The following is a 20,805-nucleotide window of genomic DNA, read 5'->3' as shown; positions in this document are numbered from 1 at the left end:
TTGTTTTTTCCTAAATGTTATTTTTTATATAATTGATAGTGTTAAACAAAAAATTGATTTCAGATGTAGTGCATTTAACTATTATATTATTCTAAATGTTTTAGAACACTGGCTACAGTGTTCTAAAACACACACTGTATAAAAAGAAGTGGACTAAGTGAGTGTGACTTCACCCACAGCGTTCAGCTCCAAATGAAGCTCATCGAGGTTAGCCGTTTTAGGGGCCAATTTAGAACAGAGTCCCATATTTGGAATTCTGACCACGAGTATCATAGCAACCAAAGAGCCAATCTGGAGAAGGGAGCAGGCACTTAGCAATGCTGTCAATCAAACCTGTTTATACTCACGGGAGCCACCTCAGGAAAAGGAGTCTGATTTGTCTGTTATTAATGTTCATATCTTGATTTACAGACACAATAGTGAAATAAAAACACCATGATCATGTAGAGTGGGTTAATACGAACATTTAAGACCAAAATGACAAGTCTGAAAGCAGCAGTTACAGAGAGAGGGGACACAATTTTTCAATGTAAAGTGAATCAATGGAGCCGGAAACATGCATGTGCTCACTTTTTATTTGGAACACGCTGGCTAGTGCAGTAGTTATGTCAATTTATATATACAGTCTATGATTGATCCACATTAACAAAAAAGATTTTCTTTGAACCACTGAGCCCTGATCACTACATCGTTGGAGTAGTCTTGACCGGTTGTGTATTTATCCACCTCTTCATAGCTCTTGACGTTCCCGTCTCCCATATTGTATGCAGCAATTGCTCCTGCAGACACATTTAATACAAATTAACATAATTAGGCCTGTCATGATAACAAATCTTCAAGTGTGATATATTAATATAAATACAGGTGATAAACAAAAAATTTTTAAACCAAACCACAAAGCAAAAATTAGGGATGTACCGATACCACTTTCTCCAACACGAGTATGAGTACTTCTTTTTGAGTGCAAGAGTTCAATTATACTGGTGAATCCAATTCATTTCATAGGACCTTTATAGTACAGCCAACTTTTTCATCTTAGAATACTTATTTGAGAGGTTATTTAAACTTCTACTGAAATCTCTGTAGTTTGGTATAATTCCAATGTCATTTATTCAGATAAGCTCCTGGCTTTAATATTTACCACTTCGTCTTTGCAGACTGTGCTCCGAGCTAACTGCTAATGAGCCACTGTTAGCAAACAGTGAGTGCTGTCTTTTACCTTGGATATGCTGTGTGCGTTTTAAGAGCTCTGACCCCACTCTGTTCAGTCACAGCATTTCTTTGTCAATTACAATAAGTTAAATTGCATGTACAAGCAAATAATCACCAGCACCAGTTAGCCATGTTAGCATGCTACTATTGTAAAGGCAAGCACTGCGCTGATATCTGCTGTACTATAAAAACTTTTAAGAGTCCTAAATATGTGTATGTCATGTGACAGTCACATGTGATTAAAGCTCAGTGCTCTGCTGAGATGAGCTGTGAGCGCCAAGACGCCGCGCTCATACAGTGGTATCGGCTCTTGGTATTGGCTCTTGGTAGAACGGGTCCAGCCCATTGATGAGTATGAGTACTGGTGCCTGGTATCGAACTGATACCCCATACTGGTATTGATATCGGTGCATTCCTACCAAAAAGTATTTAAACATATATTTTAAATATACATACACTTCAGTAGTTTGAGTTCATAATGAAACAGAGAAGTTCATAATTCAAATCACAGAACAGATAATGGCCAAAATTTTCCCATTAGTGCAGAGAAATGTCCCACAGTGAACATTGACCCCAGAGTGATTGTTCCATCTGTCATGTCCTGAACGATAACTCCATTATTTATGGTGCGTAATGTTTATGTTTTGTACTATGTGAGTTCAACACACCTTTAAGATGCTGCGCTTCTGTCCAGGTTGGAAATTTCCCACGAATGCGTCCAATAAAATAGATGAGGATCCCTGTGGCCTGACGCACATGCTCCACACTGTCCCAATCTCCCACCCTTGTGTGTCCTCCTCCATTTGGAGTCACATCAACCTAAAGTAACAGCAATATTTAACACATCAATGATAAGGGTTTTATCCACGGGTTTCAGAATGATGAAAAATCGGTACTTAACTGTTTAAAATATGGAAGATACATTTTTGTAAAATTTTAAATACTGTTGAACTTCAAATTTTAAAAGTTTTTGCTCTCATTGTGAATTTCAATTTCTTTAATTTATTTCAATGTTTGTTTTTTCAAAATTATTATTATTCATAGAAAACTCACCTTTTAAATATTCAGCACAAATATTTTCAAAGCTTAAATTCAACACTCGGAGTTTACAGGTAAGAAATCACAGAGATGATCTTTTGGTGAGGCTGATTCTGATATTTTGCCCCCTCTTCCAAAGAAAGAGGGGGCAAAATGTCCAAAGAAAAACAGTCTGGAGCCACAAAAAATAATGGAGCTTATAAACGTTTAAAAGTTTAAATCTTTTTATTTTTTCCAATTACAACCACAGAATACAGTGGTGCAGTGTGTGCGCGGTGCGGCACGCATGTAGGCCTACTTTGAAATAAATGACACAATGAAGTATGCAGCTATGTTCACTTAAGTATGTGGATCCACAGACAGGCAGGACTCCAAATGCATACTATTGTTCGTGTTAGGAATGGCACTCCATGTTTCACAAACAGGTTTGTCAGGTTTGGGGAGGTTTTCAATATCACTCCATTTGTGTTTGTTAGGGAGAGCAGCTTTCTCACAGGCATTTGAACATGTTTGAGTGAACAATGCTTCTTGGAGATGATCCAGTGAAATGTCAGCAGCTCTCAATCCAGTGACTTTTGTAGTAAATTCACAAAGCCCTTCTGTGGGCCTCTTATACTGGGTGCCCATCTGTAGACACTGACACAAGGTGAGTGGTGTTTGTTTCTTTGACTTAAACTCACTACAGCCTCACAAATGTCCTGTTCCTGCGTTTGGCCCTTTATCAGTTCAGTCAGTTCTTCCTGCAGCCCATCAGAGTTCACACATCTGCAGAATAGAGCTGCCTGCTCACTGTCGTTTAGATCACATGACTCATCACAGGTTATTGAAAATGCTTGGGCTGTCATCAGTTTGTTTACTGCTGATGTTTGATTCCATTTTAATGATCCTGTCTTGGACGGTCTTTGCAAAGAGATTTTCTTTAATTTTTGAACAATTTCCCATTTGTTTTTAAGTTCGGAGAATAGATACTCTGATGTTTTTAAAGCGTTCGGAATAGAATAAAAATAATTCAAACATGTTTTTTCAGAGATAAAAAATTTAAACACATAACCTATTTTTTGGAGAAAAGTATTCAAAATGTCGCCTACAACAGGAAGGTGAAGCCCACAAACACTGCAAAATGGTCTGTTTGTTTGTGATTGGTTCAAATAAGATTCAGAATTCTGGAAAGAAAAAATAAAATGTGTTATTCACCTGCATCAGCCCCCAAGCTCTGCCATGATCTCCCCAGCCATTCTGTAGAGCGTTTCCAGCCCGTGATTCTCTGGAGATGATCCCTGCGATGAGCGCTGGGTCGATCCCAAGCTCCTGTCCCACGACTGTGATCATATTCTTGTATGTCCTCATTCTTTCCAAATCAGTCATTGCCAGTTGTCGAGATGCATCCTTTCCTACAGCAAAAAACAACAAGTGTAGTTTTCCTTAAAGTGAAATTATTCAAAAATGATAAATTACCGGTATAAATGCTAATATTTGTGCTTCCAGGAGCTACTGAGCCATGTTCTAAACCTGTGGTTTATTAAAATTTAAAAACAGCTGATTTAAAAAATGTATTATTAAATCTGTTTCTGAAACTTTATAAACTGCAAAATTATAGTGTATAAATAAATTAGAATGTCTGTAAAATGTACTTCCAGGTGGTCACTGTTCACCTTCATTACACGTACCTTCATATCCGAGGTTGTCCTGATTGGCTGTTGTCAGGGACGCGCCTTTAGCATCTTTAATGATACTGATGTCTTTATAAAAAAGAAAAAATACACAACATTTACTGCATTTGAAACAAATAACAGGACATTTCACAATCTATGTAGGCTACTATGATGGAGCCCAAGAGTCACTTCATTATTACATTAATATTATTACTTTATTAATAGTGTTATCAAAGGTTTACGTGTGTGACGTGAATAAAGTCGTAACATTTCAACATTAAATTAGTGATTTAATTTTGAATGCTCAGGCTGGTTTCAGTCCCTGATCCCGGGATCGACACTCACTGTCCTCGCTGTTCACACAGGCTCTAGAGCACGGTTACTCCCTGTATCTGTGAATGCTCTATGTGCACTGTGTAAACATGAGCTGCCACTGCCTGAGCACAGCTCCATAAACAAGTGTAAAGAAGTGTAAAGACATGTAAACAAGTGCAAAGACATGTAAAGAAGTGTAAAGACGTGTAAACAAGTGTAAAGACGTGTAAACATGTGTAAACAAGTGTAAAGACGTGTAAACATGTGTAAAGACGTGTAAACATGTGTAAACAAGTGTAAAGACGTGTAAACATGTGTAAACAAGTGTAAAGACGTGTAAACAAGTGTAAAGACATGTAAACAAGTGTAAAGACATGTTAACAAGTGTAAAGACATGTAAACAAGTGTAAAGACATGTTAACAAGTGTAAAGACATGTAAACAAGTGTAAAGACATGTAAACAAGTGTAAAGACATGTAAACAAGTGTAAAGACATGTAAATAAGTGTAAAGACATGTAAACATGTGTAAAGACGTGTAAACATGTGTAAAGACGTGTAAACATGTGTAAACAAGTGTAAAGACGTAGTTACATCTATCGTATGTAGGTTTTGATTTCATCTATCACACCACCTCTCCGTGCAGTCAATAAAGACTGTTTTTACTGATTGTACAAGCCAGCTTTAAGATCAATCAATCAATCTTGAATTTTAATATGCAACCTTGGCCACCAACATCACCATTACCACCAACGTCATCAATGCCACCAACATCACAACACCACCAATGTCACCAGCGCCACTGACATCACCACCGGCACCAATGTCACCACAACCATCGCCACCAACGCCACCAACAACATCACTACAGCCGTGAATGCCACCAACGTCTCTGTAATGTAGCTAGTCCATTACATGGGCCTATCTTTGAGACTAGCACAAAGGACAATATACACAAAAGTTTAAAATGTTTTATTGATAAATGTTGTGTCGGTTAATTGATTATAACTGAATTGTGCGAATTTTTACTTACCCATGTTGTCTGCCTTAGATGTTTCGGCCAAACGAGTCCCCGGGGAGCCGAAGCACCTTAAGAATGTTCCAGGGCAGACCACTGGGTGCTAACAAGGAGGGGTGTCCTATATTTTAGCTTTTGGGGTAACCTAATTAGTGTTCACTGTTAAAATAAAATAAAGTAAACATCTCAACAGCTCTATTTTACCTAACAACTTAATGGAATAAATGATTACATTGTTTGATTGGAGCTATTTTTTTAACAATAGAATTGGATTTGGAAAAGCTTACCTGTAATACAGAGTGGACTCAGCCAATTAGGGAGGTGCTCTATAAAAGGAGCAAACCTCAGTTGGCTAAGAGAGGGTGCTGCATGTATAGCAGGTACTGCAATGCTGATTCTTTTAAACATTTTTTGTTTTTGGTGTTCAATAAACGCACTTGGGTCTGCACTGGACAAGCTGTCTCAGCTCTGCTCTGTTCCTCATTGAACCGCTAAGGTTGCTATTCGAGCGATTACAGTCACCAACGTCACCAATGTCACCAACATCACCAGCACCACCAATGCCACTAACACCACCAACACCACCCACGTCACCAATGACACCATCAAATTAAAATAATTTACAGAATTTACAATTAGAACTGTATAACTGTAATAATAAAAATGTGAAAATTGCAAAAAGCATACCTTGCATACTTTTGGGAGGGAGAATTACCTGAAAATACACCTTTATTAACTTTATGTTTAGTTTAACTGGCTCGAATAGCCAACATGCTGCACTTCTGCTTAAGCCAGGGGTGCGTCTCTATCAATGATGTATCTATCAAGTGTAAAGACATGTAAACGAATGTAAACAAGTGTAAAGACATGTAAACGAGAGTAAACAAGTGTAGAGACGTGTAAACAAGAGTAAAGATGTGTAAATGAGTGTAAACAAGTGTAAAGACATGTAAACACGTGTAAAGATATGTAAACGAGTATAAACAAGTATAGAGACGTGTAAACAAGTGTAAAGATGCATAAAGGCAAGGCAAGGCAAGTTTATTTGTATAGCACAATTCGTACACAAGGTAATTCAAAGTGCTTTACAGAATAAGAAAGACATTAAAATCACACAAATCAAAACATAAATAATCACCCAATCTGCAACTCTCTCACCCACTCATTTGCACCCTTTAAAAACTCTCTCTCGCACTCTTTAAACACTGTCTTGCTCAGTTTAAGAACTTTCCCATTACTTTAAATGAGTATAAACACGTGTAAAGACATGTAAACACGTGTAAACAAGTGTAGAGACGTGTAAACAAGTGTCACCACACATCACCACAGCCACGAACGCCACCAACGTCACCACCACCATCACCAATGTCACCAACGCCAACAACGTCACCACAGCCACGAACGCCACCAACGTCACCAACGCCAATAACGCCACCAACGTCACCAATGTCACCGTCGAATTACAGAATTTACAATTAGAACGGTTTAATAATAAAAGATATAAAATAAAAAACATGAAAATTGCAAAACACATACCTTGCTGGCTAACCCATGCTCTTGGGAGGGAGAATTACCTGAAAATACACCTTTATTAACTTTATTTTTACTTTAACTGGCTCGAATAGCCAACATGCCGCACTTCTGCTTAAGCCAGGAGTGCGTCTCTATCAATGATCCAGTGGAACCAAACAAAACATCAGTTATCATCTGACTACCAAAATAAAAGCACGAAAATACCAAAAGATGTGTCATTCTCGTAACGCCGCATAATTATTCTTGTTTTAAGTGACATTTTTACTCCATCATAAAGTACGAAATGCCGCTCACCCATTCTCTTCTTCTGTGATGATTTCAGTCAGTGTGATGTGCTCCTCGCTGTCTGCGCCACAAAACTCTGGCGCTATCCCAGAACAGACGCACTTTTATAGGCATCTAAAGCGAGCCACAGTTTACTTTCACTTTGAGTTTCGGTTTCCTGTTTTAGGCAGAAATGAGTCATGAACTCCAGATCAGGGTGTGTGTGCTCTGATTAGGTCACCTCTAATGATGATCCATCTAAAGAGAAGCTGTTTATTGGTAACTCTGTGCCGTTTTTGAGCTTTAAAACAAATAACAAATGTATAAGAGAACTTATTATAAGAGAAGCCATCAGTAAACCAGCTTCTATTTGTGTTTGGAACAATGTATTTATTGACATTCACTGGAAATATGTTTGGTTTTTGCCTAGGAAATATTTTTGTGCAGAGTACGGACTGTTTCCAGTTCATACTCTGCATGCACTGCAGAGTATGAACTTCACTGTATTTCTGTACACTGTGCCCACCACTTGGTTATGCCGCTCCACGTTTGCTTTCCCTGCAGCATCTTACACCCTGCAGTTATGTGCTGGACTGTCTCAGGGGCCTCTTTGCACAGCCTACACCTTGGGTCTTGTCTGGTTGTGGTAGATCTGGGCCTCTATCGCTCTGGTGCTCAAGGCCTGCTCCTGTGCAGCCAGGATGACTGCCTATGTGGTGCTGTCCTTCAGTCCAGCTTTCTCAAGCCATTGTTAGGATTTCTTGATATTAGCCACTTCAGTTATGTTCCAGTGATACATCCTGTGCAGAGGCTTGTTGTTCCATGATGGTTCCTCCAGCACCTTTTCCTCTGCACTCCACGGTCTGAGACATTCGCTGAGCATGGCATCTGTATGTTGTGAACATAATCCAAATCAAAATCAAAATATTATATCCACTGCTATAAATTTTGTAGCCAGAAACACAAATTTGTTGTATTTTCCCTTGTATCTTTCTATACAAATTCTTTAAATTATTGCACCCAAACCTGGACCAGCACCAAAGTACATCTCCGACATGTTAGAGCCACATGAACCATCTCACACTCTGAGGACTAAACCAGGACTGAACCAGGACTAAACGGGGACTACACCAGGACTACACCATGACTAAACCAGGACTAAACCAGGGCTAAACCAAGTTTAAACCAGGTCTAAACCCGAACTGACGCAGGACTGAACTGGGACTGACCCGGGACTAAACTAGGACTAAACCAAGACTACACCAGGGCTAAACCAGGACTGAACCAGGACTGAACCAGGACTAAGCCAGGACTAAACCAGGGCTAAACCAGGACTGAGAGAGGGCTAAACCAGAGAGAGAGAGACTAAAATCAGGACTAAATTAGGGCTAAACCAGGACTAAACCAGGACTAGACACAAGACTAAACCGGGTCTAAACCGGGACTGAACCAGAGCTAAACCGGGACTAAACCGGGTCTAAACCGGGACTGAACCAGGTCTAAGTTGGGACGGAACCGTGACTGAACTGGGACTAAACCGGGACTAACCCAGGACTAAATCAGGACTAAACCAAGGCTAAACCAGAACTGAACCAGGGCTAAACCAGGACTAAATCAGGACTAAATTAGGGATAAACCAGGACTAAACCAGGACTAGACACAAGACTAAACCGGGGCTAAACCGGGGCTAAACCGGGACTAAACCGGGACTAAACATAATGAATCTTCATGTGACTTTTAAACCTTGAACAGTCTTCCTGAAGACATGACACATGCCTCTATTTTGACAATGTTTAAATCTAGGCTCAAACGGTTCTGTTTATCTGTGCATGTGACTGAAAGGGTTTTATTCTGCCTCTTCTCTTTTACTGTTACTTTTATGATGATTATTTATGTTTTAATTTGTTGTATTGTGATTTTAATGTCTTTCTTATTCTGTAAAGCATTTTGAATTACCACGTGGACCTGTGCTGTACAGATAAACTTGCCTTGTCTAATATTGTTGTTTTTGGGGTTTTTTTGCCTATATTTGTTTAATACATAATGCCCTGTAAATCTGAATGTAAAAGCTTAAGCCTCTTGCAGTGTTATTGTTTATACCATTGTATAGTTGATTTTTTATTTATTTTTTTTTAAGTGTTCTGATCACGTGTCACTGCCGGTGTTTACGGTTCTCGCTGTTGTAAAGGCAAAATGCATTTTAACATATTCAACCTATTTTCTGTAATGATCCGGATTCTGTTTTCCACCAGTATTTTCCATCCAGACTGACTTTTTTCCTCTTCACTGGTCTGTGTTCTACAGCCGTTCAGTGGTGGAAAAAGTATTTCATTTTGTTGAGTAAGTAAAAGTAAAAGTAAGTAAGTAGAAGTAAAAGTACATGTACCAGAGAAAAACATACTCAAGTAACAGTATCAGATGAAAAAAAAATCAACTTAAGTAAAAGTATTAAAATACCTGTTAAAGTCTTATAAAGCTTCAAATGTAGTGATCTTGATAAAGATTTGAGCTGAATTTTATTCAACAGAAACAACTGAATTGATTGTTTTTCTCTCTGTTTTTATTTGTATATTTTTGTTTTGTTCAAATTCTGAACATGTTAAAAATAAACCCTCAGCCCCTTCAGCAGGTCTCACACGCTATTAAAAAATACTTTCACTTTTCAGTCTAGTTAAAAAATGTAGTGGAGTAGAAAATACAGATACTGCTTTCAAATATACTGAAGTAAAAAGTAAAAAGTATACACTGTAAAATGTACTGAAGTAAAGTACAGATACTTTGACTTCGTTATGATCCACCTCTGCCCCTCTTTCTGTTTTGTTATAACACTTGAGACAGCGCATGTGTTTGGTATGTCCAAATCAAAGAAAAAGATACAGGTGTTTTTTTAGTTTTGCTTTTATCATTAGCAGGATTAGCTCTTTATTTGTCTATAGAACTGAAGCTCTTTGGCTCACTGTTCACTTTAGAATAAAGCTGCAGCTTTGTAATGCAGAAAGTCTCTAAACACTATCACACAGTTCAACCAAACCTAACACGTCTAAAACATTATCAGGTTTGACAAATTGACTCAAACATAGCTCTTTACCTCCACACACTGTACCATCTCATAATATTAAACTTTTAACTAAACTTTTATGAAGCTGTTCGGTAGTTACAAAACACATTTGGATATTTTTTACCATACACTGTTTGAAAATAGCCCTAGTATGGGTTGATATTGGGGATCGGCAGATACATAACACCAAATTATCGACGAAACAGAAGAAGCTGGATCGATGTCTCTCTAGCATCTCAGATCACACATTATGATTATTTCCCTTTCATTCCCTAAAGTTGTCCCATCGACTTATCTCAGAGAAGAGGGCGTCTCCAGGACAGGTGGTGTAGCTGACCGCTTGTCTGTGGCCTTTAAGGGTAAAGTTGGAGACCAGCCGACCTCCATCCACAGCACACTGCACCAACTTGTGTCGTAGCAGATCTATGGAGTAGCGCGAGGGCAGAGCAGCAGTGTAGTTCCCGATGAAGGCCACACCATATCCAACACTGTTCTGACCTCTGGTATGCCTCCCCACTGTGTTCCAGCCAGCGCCTTCATACACATAGCCATCTGAACCCACCACAAAACTGCAGCGAGCAAAACCAAACATATATTATAAAAATGTTACATGGAGTACTGAATTATTTCAAAGACACTGTCAAATCTGCAGAAATAAAATGGTCAAGAGCGAGAACAAGAAGCTGCTTTTACCTGTCCAGCCAGCACCACAAATGGTTGTTGTTCTAGCTGTTGTTGTTGTTGTTCATGTTGGTGTTGTTTATGGTGTTGTTGGTGTTGTTGTTGTTGGTGATGGTTGTAGCTACTGTTGTTGTGGTCGTTGTTGATGTGGTTGCTGTTTTTTGTTGATGTTGTTGTCACTGTGGTTGTTGTCGTTGTTGTTGTTGTTGTTGTTGTTGTGGCTGCTGTTGTGGTTATTATTGTTGTTGCTATTGTTGTGGTTTCTGTTGTTTTGTACTTGTTACTTTTGTTGTGATTGTTGGTTTGTTATTGTTGTTGTTGTGGTTGTTGTAATTGTTGTTGTTGCTGTTGTTGTGGTTGTTGCTGTTGTTGTTCTGGTTGTTGTTGCTGTTTTGTTGTTATTGTTGTGGTTGTTTACCTGTACCCTATGTCAGCCCAGCCGCGCTCCTCCTGGTGGAAGCGCTGCATGGACCTCATGTCCCGGGCGCAGTCAGAGAAGCTTAGACAGGCGGAGGAGGGCGTGTAGGTGTGATGGACAAACAGCTGATCCAGAGGCAGGGACAGAGGGATTGGGGTCCCGTTGTGTGGTTTTGCGCCCCATTGGCACCGGGGTATAATCTGAGGGCAGTCTGAACACAGAAAAAGCGTTACTTTTTAAAATACTGCACATAATAATTATTTATTAATTTATAATAATTATGATGTTTATATTTTGTAAATTATGTCTTATGATTGATTTAATGAGCACATGTTTGCACGTTTCCCCCGAAAGTTAAAAAAACAGAGAGAGAATAGTAGGCACGAAAAGTGTAAAAAGAGGAGCAAGAAAAAAAAAGAAAGATACCAGACTTAACTACCGCTGGTCATGATGGCAAACATGGTAAAGATTGTTTGTTTTTGTATTTATTTTAAAAGTTATTATATGTCTTAATGTTAAGCAAATTTTCTTTATCAGTTTTTTAGTATTCATTGTGTTCATGGTGTGAAGGTGTGAAAAGAAATTAAATATTGGCACATGAACATCATTAAGGAGCATGAAGTTCTTTTTACGAAGAAACCAGGGTAGCTACAGATTGTCATGAGTCTGAGTGACAGGGGATTTAACCAATCACAGTGAAGAATGAACTCTCACAATCAGCAGATGGACTTATGGACTTACCGTATTTTTACTAATGGAGTTATGTGCAGTAAAATTTCTTACCCCAGTACTTGCGCACAAACTGTTTCAGTCCCTCCTTTACCGCTTGGCCAATCCCAGTGTCAAAGGCTATCCACTCAGTCCGCTCCAGTTTCCACACCAAAGCCAGCGTCTCCATCACCTCATTTTGAAGATCGACAGACTCCAAGATCAGCCGTGATAACTCCCTTCTTTTCGGGCTTATTCTGTCAGTCAAACCATCCAGACTCCGCCCCTCCCGTAGGTCAAAAATGTAGTATCCTTTCAAAATCTCACTTAAGGCGGGCAAAGTTTCAGATTTAGGCAAGTTACTTAGATATTTCCCGAGTATAAGACCGTCCATACCTCCACTTATGACCGCCCCTGTTGCTAAAGTAGGTGTGTGGTAGAGTTTGAAAACCTTTGGGTACTCTACATTATCCCAGCATCCGTTAGGCCCCAAGCGATATTCCGCAGGGAAATCTTGGAGGCTGAGGAAAGTCAATCCCAAAGTCCTTCCCAGCGTGAGAGGGAACAGCCCAACGGGAGCGCCCCCTTCTGTCCAGGTATTGAGTCCAGCTTCTATCCCGAGCATCAGCGGTGCTAGGGCCACAGTGGTGCCATCGGGGGCCAGGACCACCCCCCTCTCCTCGCCGTTGTCCGTCACAATGTGGTGGAGGGCCTTGTCAAAGAAGCTGAAGGATGAGGCATTGAGGATGGCAGTCTCCAGCTCTGCGGTGTTGGTTAGAACGTGAGACGTGCCCAAGAAGTGAACGGTCATGGCGTCATCGTGACCTGCAATTCTGCGCAGAGCTCGAGCCAAAGCCAGAGGAGATAGGCCAGGGTTGGACTCCTCCACTTTCTGCACAGCCCGAATGAAGCTGTCCATGCTGCGTAAATGGCCAACTGAAACAAAAGACATGAAGTATAGAATAGTATAGAGAACGTAACGAAGTGAAAGGAGGAGTATAAAATGTGGGTATCTGTACTTTACTTGAGTACATTTTACAGTGTGTACGTTTTACTTTTACTTCACTAGATTTGAGAACAGTATCTGAAAATATATATATATTGTTTAAGAACTGCTGAAAAGGCTGAGGGTTTATTTTGAACATGTCCATAGTTTGAGCAAAACAAAATATACAAATAAAAATAGTAAAGACGTTTTGCCGCTCATCAAAGGAAAACAACGAGGCTAGCCAGTATGCTAATAGCCATTATGCTAATAGACAGTATGCTAATAGACAGTATGCTAATAGACAGTATGCTAATAGACAGTATGCTAATAGGCGTGAGAGCAGCCATTAGAAAAACGATAATTATCAAAAAACGATTATGTTAAATATGAATCAGGCACAGTTCACACTTAGTATAGTTCAGCCAACAAACAGAAACTGTAAATAAACAGGTGCGTTGGCTTCAGACAGATATAAGACAGTGTCCAGCTGTAATCTGACCAGAACTGAAGAAGCATCTTGGATGAGCAGCCAAACATCTTCACTTTAAAACTTTTATCCAGTTGACCGATTGAATTTTTCTTTTACTATGGATCAGCTCTGGACGACTGAGGGATTACACACACAGTTTGAAAAAAACATTGATTCAGTTTGAGTTTTTATTTATTTATTTTTTTCAATATCTGTACTTTTATTTATTTTTACTTTACTTTTACTTCCACGTTAGAAAACTGCGGTGTCCAGTGGGAGTTGACGTCACCATAAGCATACTGTCAGCACCCCCTCTGGACAGATGCACATCACACTAGAGCATCACATTTTTTTCATTTGTACCAAAATGTCTATGCGACACTGTCAAATCCTACGAGTATCACAGATTAAGAGAATAAAACTGGAGAAGGAAGTGCATACGTCACAATGGGTGTGTACATCACAGTGGCCACGTACGTTACAGTGGATGTGTACATTGTAGTGGGCGTGTACCGGTGGAGGTTAAACGAGGGTAGATTGACAAAATGACGTCTTGAAAATAAGAGATTAAAAATTGCTCCAACATGAGTCACTCCAAAAACAACTTTATAGGCTCAGTGAGAGTAGGGAGATAGGTCTGAGTTAACGGATAAAATACTACACTAAAAGAACACAGCCTAGACCCTATAGCTCTAGGCTATTTTTGGAATATTTTCAGTGAAAGAAAGAAGAAGCAGAAGATATTTTAGCTAGGCCCATGTTAACCGAAATGTATTTATTTAAACATTAAAAAATACTTACAGATAGTTATTTGCCAACACTTACCTGCAGGTCTGCTGTGGACAGTGAAATAGCCCAGCAAAGCCAGACTAAAACACAACGACCCTAGTGAAGCCATACTGTGGAAAAACATAGACCGACTGCTTCACAGATCAAGTTCCTTTGAGATTCCCAAAAGGCTGAGGTCAGTTAGTTAGATTAACAGCCTACGTGAACGTTCCCTACTCTTTGTACACAGTGAAAATGTCCAAATATTGATTTTCGACCTCAGTTCAAGTCAGCAAAACAAACCCATTTGTCAATGCTCCAGAGGCTGAAGTTTCCGAGCCTACACAGTTTCACTCAGGTCAATGCAATTCAAGTTTATTTCTATAGTACATCTTGAGCATAAACATCACATCAAAATCAGCACAAAACAAATATACAGATAACACAATACACAAGAAAAGAACAACAAAACACCAACAGATCCTGTGAAGCTAGAGTTAAATGCCAGGGAGTAGTGGACGGTTTTCAGGCTAATCTTAAAATCTTATATTACACAAAACTGACTCTTGTGCACTTGAAATCATTTTATAATGCTGTTACCTCCTGAAAAACAGACCTGGAGTTGTGTTTTGTTTCATTTTGTTTCATGTTTGACCACTGTTCTTGTGACTTGTGACTTCTGGATGTTTTCAGTCTGATATTGGTCAAATAAATACAACTGGTCAAGGTGATGAGAGCAGAGTCATGATGTTGTCAAATGTGAATCACCAATAGCTGAGCCACTGTCGGGGGCCCCAGAGGCAAATTCAGCTTAGGGGCCCCTGAAAGCTAGGATATGAAATAAATAATAAGATAAACAGAGCATATAAAAAAATAATCAAATAAATAATAGTGCAAATTATCATATGTAAGATGTAAGTCAATGTCTAGGAGGGGGTCTATGCTCGGCAATTCAAGTGTCTGATGGCTGTTGAAAAGAAAGAGTTCTTGAGTCTGGTTGTCCTGCATTTTACACTTCTATACCTCTAGCCTGGAGGCAGAAGTGTGAATAGTCCATGCTGGGGATGGGTGGGGTCCTTGATGATGGAGGCAGTCTACCACTCTGCAGGCGTTTGCTGTCCTTCACCATAGTACTGCCGTACCCCACAGTAATGCAGGTGGTCAGGATGGACTCAATGATTCAGCTGTAGAAGTTGCTGAGGATTTTGGGCAAATTTCCTCAGTCTTCTCAGGAAGTACAGCCGCTGTTGAGCCTTATTCACCACCTGTGTTGTGTTAAATGTCCAGGTGAGGTCATCGGTGATGTGGACCCCCAGGTATCTAAAGCTGCTCACTCTCTCCACCTCAAGGTCCCAGATAAACAGCGGCTGATGAGGTCTCCTCTCCTTCCTCATGTGCACAATCATCTCCTTAGTCTTGTCTCTGTTGAGAGTGAGGTTGTTGACTCCACACCATGTCACCAGACTGTCCACTTCCCTCCTGTAGGCCACCTCATCTCTGCCTGTGATACGACCTATCACAGCGGAGTCATCAGCAAACTTCAGAATGATATTCTTGGAGTGGGATGCAACCAAGTCGTGGGTGAACAGGGTGTAGAGGATGAGGCTGAGGACACAGCCCTGTGGGGTTTGTGGTGATGCTGGCTGAAGTTTTGTTTCCAATCTTGAGAGACTGGGGCCTGCTAGTCAGGAAGTCCAAGAGCCAGTCACAAAGGACGGGGTGAAGTCCAAGTGATAACAGTTTGTGGGTGAGTTTGTGAGCTGTAGTCAGTAAAGAGTATCCTGGTGTAGGAGTCTTTATTTTCCAGGTGGGAGAGGGAGACATGGTGGTGGTGGCATTTTTGCCTTATGCTCATTTTCAATCTCTGTGTTCTGTATTTTAGCTAAAAAATGACAATATATTACCCCTTTTACTGTTTGCAGGGATCACCTGGTTTAGACCTGGTTTAGTCCTGGTTTAGACCTGGTTTAGTTCTGGTTTAGACCTTGTTTAGTCCTGGTTTAGTCCTGGTCTAGACCTGTTTAGTCCTGGTTTAGTCCTGGTTTAGACCTGGTTTACACCTGGTTTGGAGCTGGCAGAGACCTGGTTTAGACCTGATTTAGACGTGGTTTATATCAGATTGGTCATAAATAGGAACACCTGGGACAAGTGAGTGGTTTTGTATAAATTTGCTGGGGCAGGGGACACAGGTTTGAGCCACAGTTTTTTTTTTTTTTTTTTTTGTTTGTTTGTTTGTTTTTAACAAAATACTGAATGACCTGGTAGTGGCCTGATCCTAATAATTTGGCAACAAAGCTGAAATTTACATTAAACATTTATTTATTGTAATAATCAAAGGGAATTCGTTTAGCGTCATTTAATGGACAATTGTCAATGGACAAAACCATGGCTCTATTAAAATAATAAAAATGATGGTCCGGCTCATCGATCACGTGGCCATATGTCATGTGGCCCAGTGACGTTTCAAGCTAAACCCGGAAACAAACGAAACTGTATAACAACACAAACAGTAAGTGAAATAGCTTGTGTTTCTATCTTCTCGGCGGGATATGCAAAGGTGAAAATCTAATATTATATACTTTTAAACAACACTGCAGTTGCACGAGTGTCTTTTGTTTTGTTTGTCGTTGGTAGAAGATGGAGACTCGCTTCACGAAAGGTAAATCATCCATACTGGAGAGGCCTCTGTCTCGCCCCAGGACCGAGGTGAGCGTGTCCGCCTTCGGCCTGCTCTTCTCGGAGGTGGTGCAGTATTGTCAGAGCCGGGTCTACTCCGTCACCGAGCTCCAGGCCAAGCTGTCCGAGCTGGGACAGCGGGTGGGGGCCAGTCTGCTGGACGTGCTGGTGCTGAGGGAGAAGAACGGCAAGAGGGAGACCAAAGTGTTAAATATCCTGCTGTTTATTAAGGTAAAGGCACACAAACCTCTGACATTTAAAGGACTCACATTAAGGGATTCTCTGATCTCTGTTCTAATGTTGTTTCCTCATCACAAACCTGGACCTGGAGTTGTGTTTTGTTTCATTCACACAAGTGTAACACACAAACCTGCATATTTAGGCAGACTTCTTCTCTCCAACTGAAAATATGCTGTTTCACCTTGTGATGTCATCATGTGGCAATACAGAAAGCATTCTGCTGTGTTTTTAAACTCTACACACCTTCACTAGAATCATTTGGTTAATTTCAGCCATGGAATTCCCAATCTCTTCTGAACTAAAGGTAAAAGGAGGTATTAACTCGAAAACTACCACTTCATGACATCACAAGGTGAAACAGAGCATTTTGAGCTTTGGAGATGTAGAGGGACCAATAGTAAATGGCTATTTACATGTGTGAATGAAACAAAACACAACTCTAGGTCTGTTTTTGAGGAGGTAACATGACTTAAAGCTCACAAGCTCAACTTTTGGCTATATCTTTCTTCTGTGCATAGACGACCAGTCAAAAATTTGGGCCCTGTCATTCAGTGTTTTTTTCTTTCTTTTTACTACTTTCTACATTTTATATACATACAGAAGCCATCAAATGTATGAAGTAAGATATATGGGATTATGTAGCAAAGAAAAAGTTAAATAACTTTCTGATACATATTTTAAAATTTTATATTCAAATGTTCCAAGTAGTCACCCTTTGCTTTGTCGTAAAATATTTAGTAGTTATTTAACTTTTTTCTTTACTACTTAATTCCATATATCTTACATCATATATTTGATGCATTCTGTGTGTATTTAAAGTATAGTAGAAGTAGTAAAAATATAAAATAAAAACATTGAATGAGAGGCCGTGTCCAAACCTTAGTATACATGCAGATATTATAAATTCACAATGTGCTTTTCTATCCCATTACCTTTATTCTAATTTTATTACCATTTAGTTCAATTACATTTTATTTCTATAGCACATTTAAAATACAACTGAAGATGCCCAAAGTGTTTCACATCAATAACAACAAACAAAAACAGATAAATCAGAATCAGAATCAGAAGACTTTTATTGCCATAGTCTGTGAACACAGTTCACAAACTAGGAACTTGATTCGGTGAAAAAGTGCAACATAAACACACTGAATAAATACAAATAAAAATAAGGGCATGCACAAAGTTAAAAAGATATGCTTAAAAAAAATCAAATGAAATACTTAAAGGGAGAAAATATGTACAACAGCACATAAAGATAAAATACAACACATAGGCAATAAAACAATAAAACACCAAGATGTCCTGCTGAGTTAGAACCAAATGCCAGGGAGAAGAGGTGGGTTTTTAGGCCGGTCTTAAACTAAACTGCTCTACAGGCTAAGAGGATCTGACAGGCAGAGGGCATTGTTCCATAGTATGGCTGCTTCTACAGAAAAGACATTGGCCATGTCTGAATTTGCCAAATGCATCATTCGAAGTACCCGGCCGAAAACATGTACTCCTCAGTGTAGCCGCCATCTTGCCGAAATGGGACAGGCCTATACCAGGGACCGTACTTCCATCGCTGTTTTTGCATGTATGTTAAGTACATTATTTTTTATTATTTTTTATTTAATAGAAGAAAAGTCAAGGTGTCATTGTCACAGCCATTTATTTCTGTTTAGATTGAATGAAGTAAGGAATTAATCTTTCCCTTTGAATATCAACAGGAAAAAATATAACATTCAAGGTGATTTTTTTCCCAATTGTAATATGTAACTTCATAACTTTAACAAAATATGCCTTAAAACGTAATAACAGAGACAGAGGTAACCAATATAATTTTTACATTAATAGTCTATAAACCAGAGAACACTGATTAGTTGTACGTAAAGTGGGATATTGCAGTTTAACGATTCGGTATTTGGGCCAGGTTTAATTTGATCTGTGGTTAAACTACTTTCATACCAGTAGAGGGCGCTATTTCCCTTCTATGCTGTGCCAGTTCATGTCATCGTATTATTATAAGGTATTTAAGAAGAAGGACCCTCCTCACCCACATACACACACACATACACACACACACACAAATAATCATGTGAAATAAACCCTTCCTCCCTGACGACTCACTTCAGTCTCCAAACATATTCACAGGTAAATGTTTGGAGATCCCTGTTTGGAAAAGAGGCCGACAAACTGGAGCAGGCCAATGACGACGACAAGACTTACTACATAATCGAGAAGGAGGCTCTTGTGAACACATATATCTCTGTTCCCAAAGACAACAGCACTTTGAACTGCGCCGCCTTCACTGGAGGCATCGTTGAGGCCATTCTCACCAACAGTGGCTTCCCCGCTAAAGTCACTGTCCACTGGCACAAGGGCACCACGCTCATGGTCAAGTTTGACGAGGCGGTCATCGCCAGGGACAAAGCTCTGGAGGGCAGATAGAGACGAGTCAAAACGCACCAACCAGCAACTTGAGCAAATGCTGTAGAAAAGGCAAAATTCTTCAGCTGTCTTCAGCTGAATTTGCCATTTGTTTTTTTGTTAAAGGCCCAGATCTCTCTATTCTCTTATCTGTGTTCTAATGTTGTTTGCTCATCACAAACAGACCTGGAGTTGTGTTTTGTTTCGTTTACACATATTTAACACACAAACCCTGTATATTTAGGCTGAGTACTTCTCTCAAACAGAAAACAATACAGTACAGGAAGTGTTCCACTGTGTTTTTAAACTCCATACACCTTCACTATAATCATTTAGATAATTTCAGTCCTGGAATGTCAATCGCTACTGAACATCAAAGTTACCACTTCATATCATGTGTCTACATTTCTAAAGCATTTTGAGCTTTAGAAATGTAGACAGATTAATAATGCGCTCATAAGTCTCAAAAATGTGTCAATGAAACAAAACACAACTCCAGGTGTGTTTTTGAGTGAGGTAACAACCTTCTAACATGGCTTAAAGCTTAAAGAGTTAGTTTTGTGTAATATTGGACCCTTAAGGTCAATTGTAAAAGAAAAATTCAAATCTGTCACTGGACAAAAAATTGTAGGAGTGAAGTCATGTTGCTCCTCATCCAAAAACTGAACTGAACTGTGCGTAACTCATACTTAGCACAATCGTACATGACCCTAATGTGTGCTCTTACACCTATTAGCATAGTGGCTATTAGCATACTGGCTACCACTATTGTTTTCTTTGTCTTGATTTGAGTCTGAAGATGGAGTTATAAATAGGAGATAGATGATGTCTAAAGTCAATTACACAAACGTGTCCAAACATGTTTTCTGTCAAGTCATAAAGCCCTGAATGAGAGTGCAAGGCTTCATGGGGCCCATCATGTGACCTAAAGTTTACAAAATCCATGGTTTACTGACAGTATCTGTTAAAGAGTTGATCTGTGTGTCACTGTTAAATATGTTTAAATGTATGAAAATAAGATTTCTTAATCTGTTCTTTGAAAGTGTCAACAATGACCACACTGCAACAATGGAAATGTGGAGTTGTGAAATGTAAGGAGAGCTCATTAAACTGTCACTGTCATTGCCACTATGAGATTTAAAGTTTGCCCATAAATGTGCTTCTTGGTTTATTTATTTAATTATGTATATCGTGTTTTTCATTTCTCGGTGACATGTTTGACGCTTTGTATCTGTCACGTTCTGAAACTGAAAAACACTCAAATAAACTTGAGTTGAATCCTGTACAGATGCGAGCTGAGTGTCGCGTGGCTGCACAGGACGCACACAGGGATCAGTAAAGTCACATGACCGTCCTG

General features: G+C 39.5%; 3 protein-coding genes across 6 annotated transcripts; 1 reads left to right on the top strand and 2 right to left on the bottom strand.

The window, feature by feature from the left end:
• Positions 1 to 205: 205 nt before the first annotated feature.
• Positions 206 to 7,196, bottom strand: LOC117372374 (lysozyme g-like). Of its 4 annotated transcripts, none has more exons than XM_033968172.2 (7): positions 7,061 to 7,190; positions 6,770 to 6,807; positions 5,921 to 5,948; positions 3,918 to 3,989; positions 3,445 to 3,641; positions 1,881 to 2,031; positions 206 to 779 (listed from the first exon to the last, which is right to left on the bottom strand). In XM_033968172.2, the coding sequence occupies exons 1-7, from the start codon at positions 7,062 to 7,064 to the stop codon at positions 643 to 645; spliced, it is 627 nt and encodes a 208-aa protein (XP_033824063.1). In that variant the 5' UTR covers positions 7,065 to 7,190; the 3' UTR covers positions 206 to 642. The 4 variants fall into 4 exon arrangements, with proteins under 4 accessions (XP_033824063.1, XP_033824079.1, XP_055080595.1 ...); XM_033968188.2 differs by lacking the exon at positions 7,061 to 7,190 and adding an exon at positions 5,249 to 5,392 and having other exon boundaries at positions 6,770 to 6,808; XM_055224620.1 differs by lacking the exons at positions 5,921 to 5,948; positions 6,770 to 6,807; positions 7,061 to 7,190 and adding exons at positions 5,249 to 5,392; positions 5,521 to 5,559.
• A 2,332-nt stretch (positions 7,197 to 9,528) lies between these two features.
• Positions 9,529 to 14,368, bottom strand: LOC117370595 (N-acetylmuramoyl-L-alanine amidase-like). Its single transcript, XM_033966058.2, has 4 exons — positions 14,178 to 14,368; positions 11,971 to 12,831; positions 11,188 to 11,398; positions 9,529 to 10,657 (listed from the first exon to the last, which is right to left on the bottom strand). The coding sequence occupies exons 1-4, from the start codon at positions 14,263 to 14,265 to the stop codon at positions 10,354 to 10,356; spliced, it is 1,464 nt and encodes a 487-aa protein (XP_033821949.2). The 5' UTR covers positions 14,266 to 14,368; the 3' UTR covers positions 9,529 to 10,353.
• Positions 14,369 to 16,574: 2,206 nt separating this feature from the next.
• Positions 16,575 to 20,732, top strand: trappc5 (trafficking protein particle complex subunit 5). Its single transcript, XM_033967215.2, has 2 exons — positions 16,575 to 17,027; positions 19,173 to 20,732. Exons 1-2 carry the CDS (start codon positions 16,758 to 16,760, stop codon positions 19,467 to 19,469), a joined length of 567 nt encoding a protein of 188 aa, XP_033823106.1. The 5' UTR covers positions 16,575 to 16,757; the 3' UTR covers positions 19,470 to 20,732.
• The last annotated feature ends 73 nt before the right edge of the window (positions 20,733 to 20,805 follow it).

This window comes from Periophthalmus magnuspinnatus, chromosome 1 (assembly GCF_009829125.3).
Source record: "Periophthalmus magnuspinnatus isolate fPerMag1 chromosome 1, fPerMag1.2.pri, whole genome shotgun sequence".
Taxonomy (NCBI): domain Eukaryota; kingdom Metazoa; phylum Chordata; class Actinopteri; order Gobiiformes; family Gobiidae; genus Periophthalmus; species Periophthalmus magnuspinnatus.
This window is presented reverse-complemented; position numbering and strand designations above follow the sequence as displayed.